The following is a 15,770-nucleotide window of genomic DNA, read 5'->3' as shown; positions in this document are numbered from 1 at the left end:
TCGAAGGTGAAGTTTGTCATGACAGAAAATATGTGTAGGCTATGCTTGCGGTGCGTATTTCACTGCCCTTTAGAGATCGACTTTGAAGTCGCTCATCTCCGACAGATTGAGAAAATATGGGAAATTGCATTGTTTAGGCCTACCCAAAGTAAGAAAATTTCTACTACATGAAAACTTACCTTTGCATGCAGCATTGTCTCAAATAGTAAATCCGAAGTAAGGAAATATGTATAAGCAATAAATTATTGAAAAATCATGATCCACATGTTAATCTTTCCGACGTCATGTGATAAAATGTGATGTATGATTTTCCGTTTGCTTTGTTAAAAGGCGGATCAAGCAATAAAACAATCCCCCCCCCCTTCCCCAGTGAGAAATGTATTTCAAAATAACAGGACAATGCTAACTTGGTAAATCATTAATTCGAATGTAATATCTTTGCTTTAATCTATTATTCGACCATCATACAGAGAAAGATGTTTCACAACAGTGATTTGCTTGCAAGTAGATGCTAATCGACAACGAAAAAATAATATGTGTATTAAACCAAAGTATCTTATTGCTCCCATTGACTTTCTGTTCCATAGAAGGCTGAAAACAGTGCTGTGATGTAAATTTAGAAAGAGAAAAAAATAGTTCCAGCAGCTGGTTGTCAAGGGGGTGTGTCCCCATACCAAACCAAATTATACCAAAACAACCTGCATTTCTCAATTGGAATTTGACCAATCAGAGACTAGAATACAATAAGAATTAAATTATTTACAATTGGACTTTTTTAACTTCTTGATAACTACCGTTCCAATTCTTTTCAAATTTGGTATGAAGCATCTTTGGAACAAGTGGGACATAAAGTGTAAATTTCAGGTCTCCTGCATCTCTAGGACCTGAGGGATGGGGCAAAAACTGTCCAAAATTTACCAACTTTCAAAAATCTTTTCTGCAACCACACATGTGTAAGAAAAACTCAGTGCATCATAATGTAGAGCAGGAAGGCCTCTACCAAAACTGTAAATTTCATGATCCCAGGGTAAGGGTTCTGACCCCAGGGTGGGGCCAAATTTAGTATAATTAGTGTTTATGTGTAAAACACTTTTTAAAAGTAACATCTTCTTTAGTGCTATTGATACTAAATTGAAAGTAAATGGATATTTAGAAAGAGGAGGCAGTCCTTTACCAAAAGTAAATTTGATGATCCTAGGGATCAGGTATCAGGATGGGTCCAAAATGGCCAGTTATTAAATGTGTGAACAATAGAAATTTTTAACTTCTTCTTGATAACTGCCATTCCAATTCTTTTCAAATTTGGTATGAAGCATCTGTTTTATGAACTACATGCATACAAGTTGCAGAATTTTGTTTTTGCTTTTCAGGCTGTTTGGTGTTCTGATGGTAAACATTGGTGTCCTGAAGATACTGTCTGTGACAGTTCCTCTAGAAAATGTATCAGGGGTAGAAGTTTAGTCATGGACTGGTTTGAGAAAGAACCCGATATGCTGAGATCAGGAAGTGTGGTATGTCCTGATGGTCAGAGTCAATGCAAGGATGGACAGACATGTTGTAAGCTGTCAAGTGGAAGATATGGTTGTTGTCCTCTTCCCAAAGTGAGTATTTTACAGAGGCTTACATTGCAGTGAGATGTAGTGATTGAGTTGAGTGATTGTGTGTTTGCTTGATAGTTTCTCAATGAAATAGACTAAGTCAATGTGTAGCAGACGAAGGATATTGTATGTTGCAGAGGTTGAGGGTTAATTTCAGTGAGATTCGTCAAGGCTGGATATTTGGACTGACTCCTCTTCCGAATCTCAGACCAGTGTCACACAAAGTGATTCGGGAAATCTTGCCCGAACTTCGGCTGCTTGTTGCGATTAAAATGGATTAAACTTAATTTCCTGTCCGCTTCAACTTTTCCCCTTAGATATCCTATTAACCCTCTATAACAATGAAACATGCATTTCTTACCTTTACATGATGTAAATCCCACAGTAAATAAAGTTGGTTATTTTTTAAGCTGTTGCATATGGCCACCAGTCCAAATATCCAGCCTCGATGAATCTTGCTAAGATTAGTCGAGGGTATGTTATTGTAGTGTTTTTCACAATTTGCAGCCTTTACCTCCATTATAGCTACATAACATCTTCATTTTAGTTGACCTTGTAGGTCAAGGTTATCTTCAATCCAGACGGTAGTCATATTCATCTTTGCAAGCCATTCTTCAAATTTTCCTGAGAGCACACTTTGAATGGTTTTAAGCAATGTTTTTCCCCCACATACATCTTAAAGCATGTTGATATACTGTCACTCTTTTGAAAGAAAGAAATTGAAGTGCATATTTGTTCTAATAAATAGTATGTATCGATCTGAAATGTCTCAGTCATGTAGAGTGATATTTGTTTCAGGGGAAGGCGATATAGATGAATGTTGTTGCCCAATATAGATTCTTGCTGGTGTCGAGGAAATCTAGATAGAATGTATTTAAGAGAAATACAGATGTGTTTTTAACAGTCTGAATAATCTACATGTGCCCAAGTTCATGTTGCCTAGTGTTTGTTTTTTAAGATATTTATTTGATATTTTGATCAGGCTGTGTGCTGTTCTGACGGTAGACATTGCTGTCCTTCAGGAACGAAATGTGAGGTATCCTCTGGAAAATGTATGAGAGGAACAATTTCTGTCATGGACTGGTTGGAGAAAGAACCCACTATGCTGAGATCAGAAAGTGTGGTATGTCCTGATGGTCAGAGTCAATGCAAGGATGGGCAGACATGTTGTAAGCTGTCGAGTGGAAGTTATGGATGTTGTCCTCTTCCTAAAGTGAGTATTTTACAGAGGTTTACATTGCAGGGAGATGTAGTAATTGAGTTGAGTGATTGTGTGTATGTTTGCTTGATATTTTCTCCAAAAAAAAAAGAATTGGAGAAACTCCTGCTGGACTCCAAACACATGATTTACGAATCAGCAGTGGACATGTTAAATGACTGAGCCACACATCTAGTCAATGAATTTGATTGGAATATACAAATATTGCTGATATTTAAATTTTTAGCCTAGTTGCGTAGCAAATCTTGGCTTTTAAATTGGCGAATATTGGGCGTCCAGTCGGGTAGGCGGGTGGCATCCAGAATTAGCTTGTCCGTTCTCTAACTTTCATACTTTTTGGTGCATCTTTGTGAGACTTACATAACATGATCACATCCAAAAGAGGAAGGTTCCTATTTATTTTGAGGTCAAAGGTCACTTTGTCACTAAATGCCATAGATTTGAGCTTGTCCAGACTCTAACTCTCATACTACTAGGGGCATCTTTGTGAAACTTTTAAAAGAGGAAGGTTCCTATTTATTTTGAAGTCAAAAGGGTCAAAGGTTTTTCTTTTTCACTATATACTGTAGATTTGAGCTTGCCTCTAACTTTTATACATGTACATGCTGGTGCATGTTTATCAGACTTCAAATCCTGATGACATTCAAGATTCATGTTGCTTTTGAAATGCAAAGGACAAAGGTCAAGGTCATTATCACACTAAATACATGTACCTATTGCGGCCATTCAAAGCTTCATACTTATAAACATTAAATACGTGCATGTTTTTACTTCGTTAATGCAAGCATGCATAATTTTCCAGACTGCAACTCGGCTATACGCATCTTTGATGCGTTTTAGCGATTTTCATTCATGTTGTAAAGAAAGTCAGCCATTATAACAATGTAGTAGTATACCTCCTTAACATTTGATGATCTAGATATTTTATTTAATGATATTTTTTTCAGGCTGTGTGCTGTTCTGACGGTAGACATTGCTGTCCTTCAGGAATGAAATGTGAGGTATCCTCTGGAAAATGTATGAGAGGAACAAATATTGTTATGGACTGGTTTGAAAAAGAACCTGCTATGCTGAGATCAGAAAATGTGGTATGTCCTGATGGTCAGAGTCAATGCAAGGATGGGCAGACATGTTGTAAGCTGTCGAGTGGAAGATACGGATGCTGTCCTCTTCCCAAAGTGAGTATTTTACAGATGTTTACATTGCAGGGAGATGTAGTAATTGAATTGAGTGATTGTGTGTTTGCTTGATAGTTTCTCAAAGATCAAGTCCATGTGTACCTGGTGAAGCATATTAGGTCACCTGAGTAAACTCAGGTAACCTATTGCAATTGGTTGTCGTCTGTCGTCATGCGATAAAAATTGAACATTTTTAACTTCTTCTTAATAACTACCATTCCAATTCTTTTCAAATTTGGTATGAAGTATCATTAGGACAATGGGGACGTAAATTGTATATTTCATGACTTCAGCACCCCTGGGGCCCTAGGGGTGGGGCAAAAACTGCCCAAAATTGACCAATTTTCAATAGTCTCTCCTCGTGTAAGAAAAACTAAATGCATAGTGATGTAGAACAGGAAGACCTCTACCAAGATTTTAAATTTCATGATCCTCGGGCGGGGCCAAACTTGGTATATAGACTAGTGTTTATGTGTAAAACACTTAAATTAAATCTTCTTTAGTGCTATTGATACTAAATTGAAAGTAAATAGATATTTAGAAAGAACAGGTAGTTCTTTACCAAAATTGTAAAATTGATGACCCCCAGAGTAGGGGTTCTGACCCCAGGGTGGGGCCAAACCTAGTATATAGTATCTATGTGTAAGTTTGCTGATACTGTATAATATCTAAATGCATAGTTAGGAATAGCAGAAAAGGATGTACAAAAAATGATGAATTTATAGCTAAATAACATCTTCATTTTAGTTGACCTTGTAGAGATCATATCTATATTTGCAAGTCACTCTTCAAATTTTCGTGAGAGCACATTTTTAATGGTTTTAAGCAATCTTTTCTCCCACATACGTCTTAAAGCATGTTGATATACTATCACTATTTTGAAAGGAAGAAATTAATATAATTATATATTTGGTGTAACAGAGTATGTATTGATATATGGAGTGTTTCTGAAAGGTCTCAGTCATGTAGAGAGATATTTGTTTCAGAGGAAGTTGATGTATGTGAATGTTAAGGCCCAATATAGATTCTTCCTGGTGATGAGGAATCCAGATAGAATGTATACGAGAAATACGTTTTTAGGAGTTTGAAAAATATACATGTGTCCAAGTTCATGTTGTATAGTGTTTGTTTTTTAAGATATGTATTTGATATTTTGATCAGGCTGTGTGCTGTTCTGACGGTAGACATTGCTGTCCTTCAGGAACAAAATGTGAGGTATCCTCTGGAAAATGTATGAGAGGAACAAATATTGTCATGGACTGGTTTGAGAAAGAACCCGCTTTACTGAAATCAGAAAGTGTGGTATGTCCTGATGGTCAGAGTCAATGCAAGGATGGGCAGACATGTTGTAAGCTATCCAGTGGAAATTATGGATGCTGTCCTCTTCCCAAAGTGAGTGTTTTACAGAAGTTTACATTGCAGTGAGATGTAGCAATTGACTTGAGTGCTTGTGTGTATGTTTCCTTGATAGTTTCTCCAAAAAAGAAAAAAAGAAAAAAATTGACGAAACTCCTGCTGGACTCCAAACACGTGATTTACAAATCAGCAGTGGACATGTTAAATGACTGATCCACACAACTAGTCAATGAATTTGATTGGAATCTACAAATATTGCTGATATTTATATTTTCATTCATGTTTTAAAGGAAGTCAGCCATTATGACAATGTAGTAGTATACCTCCTTAACATTTGATGATTTAGATATTTTATTTAATGATATTTTAATCAGGCTGTGTGCTGTTCTGACGGTAGACATTGCTGTCCTTCAGGAACGAAATGTGAGGTATCCTCTGGAAAATGTATGAGAGGAACAAATATTGTTATGGACTGGTTTGAAAAAGAACCCGCAATGCTGAGATCAGAAAATGTGGTATGTCCTGATGGTCAAAGTCAATGCAAGGATGGGCAGACATGTTGTAAGCTGTCGAGTGGAAATTATGGATGTTGCCCTATTCCAAAAGTGAGTGTTTTACAGAGGTTTACATGAGGCCACATTTAAAAATATGTTTGTTTCCCCTCTCCCGACCCTAAATTTCAGAGGAAGGTCGGTAGGTAGGTAAAAAGGTTTTTTTTTTAGCTGGCAGAATTTTATTTATTATGAAATTCCCATAACCATTAACAATGCCCGATACCAAACGTCGTGAAGCACATCATCCATGTTTCCTCATCAAACTCGTATAGTCAGTTCTCGCGTAAATTCTGCTTTGATTGCCACGTTTTGCAATTAGGAAAGGTGTCGATATTTCGGACAGTACTTCATGTATTTTGGAAATGCTCATTATCTAACCACTAAACTTAGGCATTGGACTACATGTATATATATTAGTTAATTCGACGAACATTGGGTTTCATCAGAATTTTCTCTGCTATTTATACCACATACTAACACTTAAATAAAGTTAGGGAGAATGTTGAAACTATGGACAGTGGTGTTAGTTTTGGACACATGGTGTTATAAAATTGGTAAACTCGGTTGCTGTCTTTTATTTATGGTTCACTGACATTTTATGCTTTTGTTTTTTGCACATTATCTTAATTTATATATGATAGTGATTTTCATTATATTTTTAAATGATATCGGTAGATCTAGTTTACCAGAAAACGTTTCAACGGGACTTGATTTTGCCGATCAAACAAAATGGATGCTGACATCAACCAATCAGAGCTGAGTTACACATGTGCATATAATTAGGTGTTTTCCAGTTTGTAAATATAGCATTAGTTCAGAAATAAGTTAAATTGAGAATGCTTCCGATTGACTGTCAAAAATATCGCATCCGTCCGAAATATCAACACTTTCCCCTACTGAAGAACACAACTTGCACACTGGATGCCCCGAATTCTCTTGTTTCCTCGCTCCTCGTATAGACAACATTTCTCCATCTCGATCTTGCAGATCACTAGTCCGAATTGCGAGCCGAATTCAATGTTAAACTCACTTGTAACTAATCAATAAAACAATCATGATTCTTGTACTTATTAATATCGATTAAAAGAAAATATCAATCCAAAATTCGATATTAAACAGAAGCCAACAATTGTAGTCAACCGAATTTTCACTGGCATTTGAGCAAACGAGTCTCGTGACTCAAAACAAAGCTCGACAGTTTGATAAAATGTTTTCAAGAGACTGTTTATGTGATGAAAGAACCCATAAAATCGATATTAGTAAGTACAAGAAGAATCGTTTTATTGATTAGTTATGAGCTTAAAATTAAATTCGGCTTGTAAGTATTTGAAATCAGCCAGAGAATGTCGCCTCCAGCTGGAGGCGGCGAAATTTCTAGATTTCGGACCAGAACACCTCCTGTATTTGTATTATTATTTTTTAATTTTGGATTGAAACAAAAAAAGATATAGAAAATTTTTGTCATTATAAAATACTGATTTCTCCAGAAACGACCTTGAATTTTTCTTAAAATTAAAAAAAAAAACTTCACCAGAATGGCGTAATAAAAACTTATGGGTCGGTGTGAATTTTCAGACTCGGTCGGGCGAGGGGAAACAAACAATATTTTTATTTTGGCCTGACAGTGATATGTAGTAATTGAATTGAGTGATTGTGTGTTTGCTTGATAGTTTCTCAAAGATCAAGTCCATGTGTACCGGGTGAAACATATTAATATATGCTGTGGAGGTTGAGGGTTAGCTGCAATAATGTAGCCCTATCCAATTTTTTCAATTCTGACGTTTTCGGGAAAGGGCTACAATTCCATAGGATCTCTGTAATGGTGCAAAATAATTTTATGAATAACCGATAATAAACTCTGTGTATTAGTCCCAAATGTTGTTTAAACCAAAAGGAGTACCAACTTTGTGCTCGGGCATGTCTAATAAAAGTGTTTTTCATTATAATAAATATAATGTACAGCATGCAAAATTCTTCGTCTGCTCCACCATGCTTGTTATCGCGAGACCTCGTAGGTGGATCTAATGAAAAGCCTAAACATTGACAATCAGCGCGAAAATGTAGTTACTCGAGCCACTTCGACAAAGAAAGGAAAAGCATATTGTTGTAGAAAGAATTTACACTCTGCTGATTGGTTTTTAACTTGATATTAAATTCAAACTTTTTCAATACCGACGAAATAACTTTCGCCTCCATACTTGTCCATTGATGTAAGTACTACCTTATATGGCATATGCAAATGACTTGACAACCGGAAGTTGAAACTTCAGTACATCAAACATGGCGCACAAATGTGAATCGAGAAATTGGAATTTATCGAAATTGTTGAAAACGGTAAAATAGAGCCTCACAAATCTAAAGTTGCAGGTTGTAAATTTATATATTGACTAAGAAACATAGAATATCATTTTATTTACGTAAAGAAAGTCATGAAATGTTTAGAATGAGCGCAAATGTTGCGGGAGTGAATCACTCCCGCATTTGCACCATTACGGAGATCCTAAGGAGTTGTAGCCCTCTCCCTAAAAAAAAAAAAAAAAAAAAATCAAAGAGGGCTACATTATTGCAGCTAGTTGAGGGTATGTTATTGTAGTGTTTTTCACAATCTGCAGCCTTTACCTCCGCTATAGATAACTCCGTTTACCTGATCAGGATATAGGGCTCACGGCGGGTGTGACCGGTCGACAGGGGATGCTTACTCCTCCTAGGCACCTGATCCCCACCTCTGGTGTGTCCAGGGGTCCGTGTTTGCCCAACTCTCTATTTTGTATTGATTTTAGAAGTTATGAGATTGATCACTGTTCGTTATCTTCACCTTTCTACATAACATCTTCATTTTAGTTGACCTTGTAGGTCAAGGTTATCTTCAATCCAGATAGAGGTCATATCTATATTTGCAAGCCATTCTTCAAATTTTCTTGAGAGCACATTTTGAATGGTTTTAAGCAATCTTTTCTTCCACATAGGTCTTAAAGCATTTTTGATATACTATCACTGTTTTGAAAGGAAGAAATTAATATACATATTTGCTGTAACAAAGAGTATGTATTGATATATGGGGTGTTTCTGAAAGGTCTCAGTCATGTAGAGAGATATTTGTTTCAGAGGAAGGTGATGTATGTAAATGTTATGGCCCAATATATATTCATGCTGGTGATGAGGAATCCAGATAGAATGTATATGAGAAATACTTTTTTAGGAGTTTGAAAAATCTACATGTGTCCAAGTTCATGTTGTATAGTGTTTGGTTTTTAAGAAATTTATTTGATATTTTGATCAGGCTGTGTGCTGTTCTGATGGTAGACATTGCTGTCCTTCAGGAACGAAATGTGAAGTATCCTCTGGAAAATGTATGAGAGGAACAATTTCTGTCATGGACTGGTTGGAGAAAGAACCCGCTATGCTGAGATCAGAAAGTGTGGTATGTCCTGATGGTCAAAGTCAATGCAAGGATGGGCAGACATGTTGTAAGCTATCCAGTGGAAATTATGGATGCTGTCCTCTTCCCAAAGTGAGTATTGTACAGAGGTTTACATTGCAGTGAGATATAGTAATTGACTTGAGTGCTTGTGTGTATGTTTGCTTGATAGTTTCTTCAAAAAAAAAAGAAAAAAAAGAATTGCGCAGTTAGGTTAAGGGCTTCCATAGTAAAATTCACAATAATCATGGCATGAAATTGCACCTCAAATTTACAGGTATCATTACACTTGTTACGGTTAAACACCGAAACGATACTACCCATATGTTGACTGTGACGGAGCTACCGTAAATACCCCTCATGGTACTTTCCCGTGACGTCAGTTGAATATCACGTAACACTTTAATTTTGGAAAACAGCAAGATGCCCTGCTTGTGAACAAAAGTTAAGGTTCATGTGGGTAATCAGCTGAATTTTTGTTGATATACTCGGAAATAAATAAAAATCCTTAACATGAAAAGTGTTGGGAACAAATACATACTCAAACTAAACATGCTATAATTTAACAACATATCAACAGTCATCAGCAAATTACTGGGGTTGTCCACATTCCTATACATATCATATCGTTAATATACAAGACAGAAATTGCTCCCTGCACTTTTCAAACGCATAAATGTATCAAAAATATATTTCAGAAAAATTCATCATGTTTTTTATAGCAGAAGAACCTGAACTTTGCCACTGTTTCTGTAGTATGATATTATTTATGTTCATAAGGGAATTTTTAAACGCATCAGTCATTCAGATTAGGGGTGATTTCAAGGTCACAATATAATATGGATATCACCTTCGTGCATACTATATATCAAAAATGGAGAATTATTTGATATCATAAAGGAATAATATATATAATCATTTGACAAGAAATGTTTTCACGTATACAGCTTATCGCTTGATAACATTAGTAAATAACGACAAAATATTATGACACTTTCCCCGCGATACAACTATCAGAACCTGTACGTTATGACGTACTTTTCCATTGTGACGTCATATGGTGCGAAGTGCACAGAGGTACATTTATAACAGCACTGAATTTTCTCGGATAGCCTTAACTGAGCTGCGTGGAGAAACTCCTGCTGGAGCCAATGAATTTGATTGGAATCTACATATATTGCTGAAATTTATATTTTCATTCATGTTTTAAAGGAAGTCAGTCATTATGACAATGTAGTAGTATACCTCCTTAACATTTGATGATTTAGATATTTTATTTAATGATATTTTGATCAGGCTGTGTGCTGTTCTGACGGCAGACATTGCTGTCCTTCAGGAACGAAATGTGAGGTATCCTCTGGAAAATGTATGAGAGGAACAAATATTGTTATGGACTGGTTTGAAAAAGAACCCGCTATGCTGAGATCAGAAAATGTGGTATGTCCTGATGGTCAAAGTCAATGCAAGGATGGGCAGACATGTTGTAAGCTGTCGAGTGGAAATTATGGATGTTGCCCTATTCCAAAAGTGAGTGTTTTACAGAGGTTTACATGACAGTGAGATGTAGTAATTGAATTGAGTGATTGTGTGTTTGCTTGATAGTTTCTCAAAGATCAAGTCCATGTGTACCGGGTGAAACATATTAATATATGCTGTGGAGGTTGAGGGTATGTTATTGTAGTGTTTTTCACAATCTGCAGCCTTTACCTCTGCTATTGATAACTCCGTTTACCTGATCAGGATATAGGACTCACAGCGGGTGTGACCGGTCGACAGGGGATGCTTACTCCTCCTAGGCACCTGATCCCCACCTCTGGTGTGTCCAGGGGTCCGTGTTTGCCCAACTCTCTATTTTGTATTGATTTTAGAAGTTATGAGATTGATCACTGTTCGTTATCTTCACCTTTCTACATAACATCTTCATTTTAGTTGACCTTGTAGGTCAAGGTTATCTTCAATCCAGATAGAGGTCATATCTATATTTACAAGCCATTCTTCAAATTTTCTTGAGAGCACATTTTGAATGGTTTTAAGCAATCTTTTCTTCCACATATGTCTTAAAGCATGTTGATATACTATCACTGTTTTGAAAGGAAGAAATTGATATACATATTTGGTGTAACAAAGAGTATGTTTTGATATACGGAGCGTTTCTCAAAGGTCTCAGTCATGTAGAGAGATATTTGTTTCAGAGGAAAGTGATGTATGTGAATGTTGTGGCCCAATATAGATTCTTGCTGGTGATGAGAAATCCAGATAGAATGTATACGAGAAATGCATATTTGTTTTTAGCAGTTTGAATAATGTACATGTGTCCAAGTTCATGTTGTATAGTGTTTGGTTTTTAAGAAATTTATTTGATATTTTGATCAGGCTGTGTGCTGTTCTGACGGTAGACATTGCTGTCCTTCAGGAACAAAATGTGAGGTATCCTCCGGAAAATGTATGAGAGGAACACATTCTGTCATGGACTGGATGGAGAAAGAACCCGCTATGCTGAGATCAGAAAATGTGGTATGTCCTGATGGTCAAAGTCAATGCAAGGATGGGCAGACATGTTGTAAGCTGTCGAGTGGAAGTTATGGATGCTGTCCTATTCCCAAAGTGAGTGTTTTACAGAGATTTACATTGCAGTGAGATATAGTAATTGACTTGAGGGCTTGTGTGTATGTTTGCTTGATAGTTTCTCTAAAAAAAGAAAAAAATTGGCGAAACTCCTGCTGGACTCCAAACACGTGATTTACAAATCAGCAGTGGACATGTTAAATGACTGATCCACACAACTAGTCAATGAATTTGATTGGAATCTACAAATATTGCTGATATTTATATTTTCATTCATGTTTTAAAGGAAGTCAGCCATTATGACAATGTAGTAGTATACCTCCTAAACATTTGATGATCTAGATATTTCATTTAATGTTATTTTGATCAGGCTGTGTGCTGTTCTGACGGTAGACATTGCTGTCCTTCAGGAACGAAATGTGAGGTATCCTCCGGAAAATGTATGAGAGGAACAAATATTGTTATGGACTGGTTTGAGAAAGAACCTGCAATGCTGAGATCAGAAAATGTGGTATGTCCTGATGGTCAAAGTCAATGCAAGGATGGGCAGACATGTTGTAAGCTGTCGAGTGGAAATTATGGATGCTGTCCTATTCCAAAAGTGAGTATTTTACAGAGGTTTGCATTGCAAGGAGATGTAGTAATTGACTTGAGCGCTTGTGTGTATGTATGTTCGCTTGATAGTTTCTCAAAGAACTAGTCCATGTGTAGCAGGCGAAGGATATTATACATTTATTGCATGATAGTGAGGGAGATATGAAGATTTATTCACCCAAGAAAAATCATATTCCCTGAGGGTAACGCTGGAGGGGAATATGATTTTTGAGTCGGCTCGCGAAGTGAGATGCTCCTTGCTATCAACGGCGTGCGGATTCATCGCGTATCACAAACTCTCTGTTTATTCTTACACCGACAGCAAATAAATCCCGCGCACAAAGATCTTCAAAAAATGTTCTTTTGCTTTTTGAACAGCTTTATTGAGTTTTGAAGACATATCATACATGTATGTTGACATTCTTATAACAATGTAATTTAAATGAGTCCCCTCAATACGTTTAAAGAAACTAAACATAGTGCGCATGAATACATGATGTAAGCAACAGGCGATTGTACGTGTGTATAAATATATCAACTACAAAAATAGATTCGTAAACATGAAACAAATAACTTATAAGTAAATATTTCTTAGTGAAGAAAGTGATATCTCTCTTTCTTAGGTTGGAAAAGCATAGTAAATATTTGAAAATGTACGACCGATCATACTCCCCGTCGAGGCCTCTTCGAAAGTGTGTCAAAGCCTGAAACATGTGACTATTTCTGCGGGAATCTATCGGGGTGAGACGAGGAACGCACGTCCAGTTTGTTATGTTTTCGTTTTACAGTCAGATATAGATAATCACATTTACAGTGCTTTACCGTATTTGCCGAATATATTTTAATACGCATCCCCTTTTGTCAAGTTTTGGGGCCTGTAAATTGTGGAAATACCTTTGTTCGTGTGTACAATCGCATTTAGCGTCACGAGAAATCTTTGTAGAAATAATACAGGTTCTCAAAAAAGCATGCAATTGAATTTGTATGCAGTGCAACAAATTTGTTTTTTAAGAAAACGACAATCTTGTCCTTATACACACTACATAGCAGTATTTTCAGGGAAATAATGTTAATTTCAGCAAAGCACGAGAGTTCGTAGCAATACAGTTTTAAAAGACTCGATATTTTCTTTGTTTAAAGTTCACACACACACACACACATATATATCAATTAAATAGCCGATGCGGGCGTTCAATGTTTTGTAATCAAAACATCACCCAAGCTTCGAAAAATGTCGTACCAAGGTGTGATGATTATAAACATATCAATAATCAAAGCCAGTAATTTGATTGGCACTAAATGAAGAATTCAAACATAACCTTCTAAAATTTCACCGCATTTAGATGGGTAAGTACATCAGTCGTTTACTGCAAAAGGAAAGTTAAAACTCAAAAGTAATCGCATATTCCCAGATCCATGAAAAACGTGCTACATGCAGAAATCTGACAAAATCAAGTGACAAAGGACTTGTACACAAAACATGTGCTAGTCTCGGTATCATAATATCATGGCAGTTTTAAAAATTGTACGATGATAAATTTTAATTGGCTGTTTGAAGTGTTTCATAATGATTAGTTACAGGGTGTAAGATAATTTAAAAAAAACAACAATTTTACGCTTTTAGATAGGTAAACAATGCGACGAAAAATTAGAAGTGCACATTGCATTGACTAAAACAAAATGAGTCAAAAACCTTTAGTGGTATGTATAATGTGTCCCTTCACATAATTTTTTTTTCAAAAGTGCGTATTATATTTGGTTAAATACAAGTGTAAATTAATCAGCATATTCCGATTGTAGTTTTTTTTCTAGAATTATGGAAGCCCATTAATGTCAATGTGATAGTCAGTATTTACGTTTTTCCGAAGTACGGAAACCCATTTCAGCCATATTTCTAAATTCATGTGACTATATATATGAGATTCTGTAAACAATTACTTATGCCCCCTTTCAAAGAAGAACAGGAGGGGGGGATTGCTTTGCACTTGTCGGTCGGCAGACAACATGTTCGCTTAATATCTTGGGAAACATTCACTTGATCGTTATGATATTTCAAATGTTGGTTGGTTATGAGCAGAAGAGGACCCCTATTGATTTTTAGGTCAAAAGGTGAAAAGTCAGTCCACTCTGGACATAGGAATATACTGTCCATTCAATATCTTGAACACCCTTTGCTTTACAGACATCAAACTTGGTACACTGGTACATCCTAAGCTAAGGAGTAGATGACCCCCTATTGATTTTGAGGTCAAATGGTTAAAGATCAAGGGTCAAACTGGACATAGTAATATATTGTCTCGTATATTTCAAGAATCAGTAGCTTGATTGACACCAAACTTAGTACACTGGTACATCCTATGGAATAGATGACCCGTATATAGTTTAGGTCACATGGTCAAAGGTCAGTCCATTCTGGACATAGGAAGATATTGTCCACTCAACATCTTGACTTGCATTGGTTTGGTACTATTATCAATTAAATGATGCATGTGTATAACCTTTACAATTCTGCACCACTTTGGGAGTGGGGGCATTGTTGTATGTTTGTACTGTTTGACAAACGTTTCTTGTTTTCTTTATTGTTTTGATGGTAGCATTTTATGACTAGTTGATGAATAAACTCTCAAAATATGCACGGAGAGTCAGTACAGTAAAAACAACGATGTTTCTTACAGATGTCAACTGCATAGTCATTGTTATATTGACTAAAGTTTAAGCTCAAGGAATTGATTTGCTAAACTTTTTTGTTGGATGTTATCTTCTTACAACCACTGTGGTGCTTATTTGAGGGTTTTCTGTTGTGATATAAAGTACTATATGACTACATAATGATTTTCCTCCAATTCTTAGCATTTGTACATCATGGATTGTTTAGCACAATCATAAGTTAGCAATGACTCTTTACATCCATGTTGGATATGTACATGTAATTTAAATGGTAGTGGTCATGACTTAGTCAAATTTAGTCACCATACACAGTTATGATGCATTAAAGTATAAATCCTGCTAAAAGAAGCGTGCATATGCAAATTCACACACACGATGTCCGTCATCCTTGATTACTACTATCTTGCTCCTTCAAGATTACCTATTCCAGTTGACAATGAAGAGCGAGTCTACTCTCAGGCCCTTTAGGCCTTTGATTCTTGGGTGAATAAATCTTCATATCTCCCGAACATTCATGCAATAAATTGTTTATTATACCGAAACAAACCAAAACTACAAAAATGCATTTGAAATTGGAGTCCGCTCATCTATACATTGTATGTAGTTGAGATCGGTAACACC

General features: G+C 36.2%; 1 protein-coding gene across 1 annotated transcript in view; it reads left to right on the top strand.

Moving 5' to 3' along the window:
- LOC130051079 (neurogenic locus notch homolog protein 2-like) overlaps positions 1-15,770 on the top strand; it is a 40,919-nt gene that overhangs the window by 11,850 nt on the left and 13,299 nt on the right. The window contains exons 5-13 of the mRNA XM_056152392.1: positions 1,371-1,601; positions 2,581-2,811; positions 3,765-3,995; positions 5,157-5,387; positions 5,726-5,956; positions 9,186-9,416; positions 10,620-10,850; positions 11,697-11,927; positions 12,259-12,489. Coding sequence (XP_056008367.1) covers positions 1,371-1,601; positions 2,581-2,811; positions 3,765-3,995; positions 5,157-5,387; positions 5,726-5,956; positions 9,186-9,416; positions 10,620-10,850; positions 11,697-11,927; positions 12,259-12,489 — 2,079 coding nt within the window. The remainder of the gene's footprint in view (positions 1-1,370; positions 1,602-2,580; positions 2,812-3,764; positions 3,996-5,156; positions 5,388-5,725; positions 5,957-9,185; positions 9,417-10,619; positions 10,851-11,696; positions 11,928-12,258; positions 12,490-15,770) is intronic.

Source organism: Ostrea edulis, chromosome 10 (genome assembly GCF_947568905.1).
Source record: "Ostrea edulis chromosome 10, xbOstEdul1.1, whole genome shotgun sequence".
Lineage (NCBI taxonomy): Eukaryota > Metazoa > Mollusca > Bivalvia > Ostreida > Ostreidae > Ostrea > Ostrea edulis.
The sequence above is the reverse complement of the archived record's forward strand: the minus strand, read 5'-3'. Positions and strand labels throughout refer to the sequence as shown.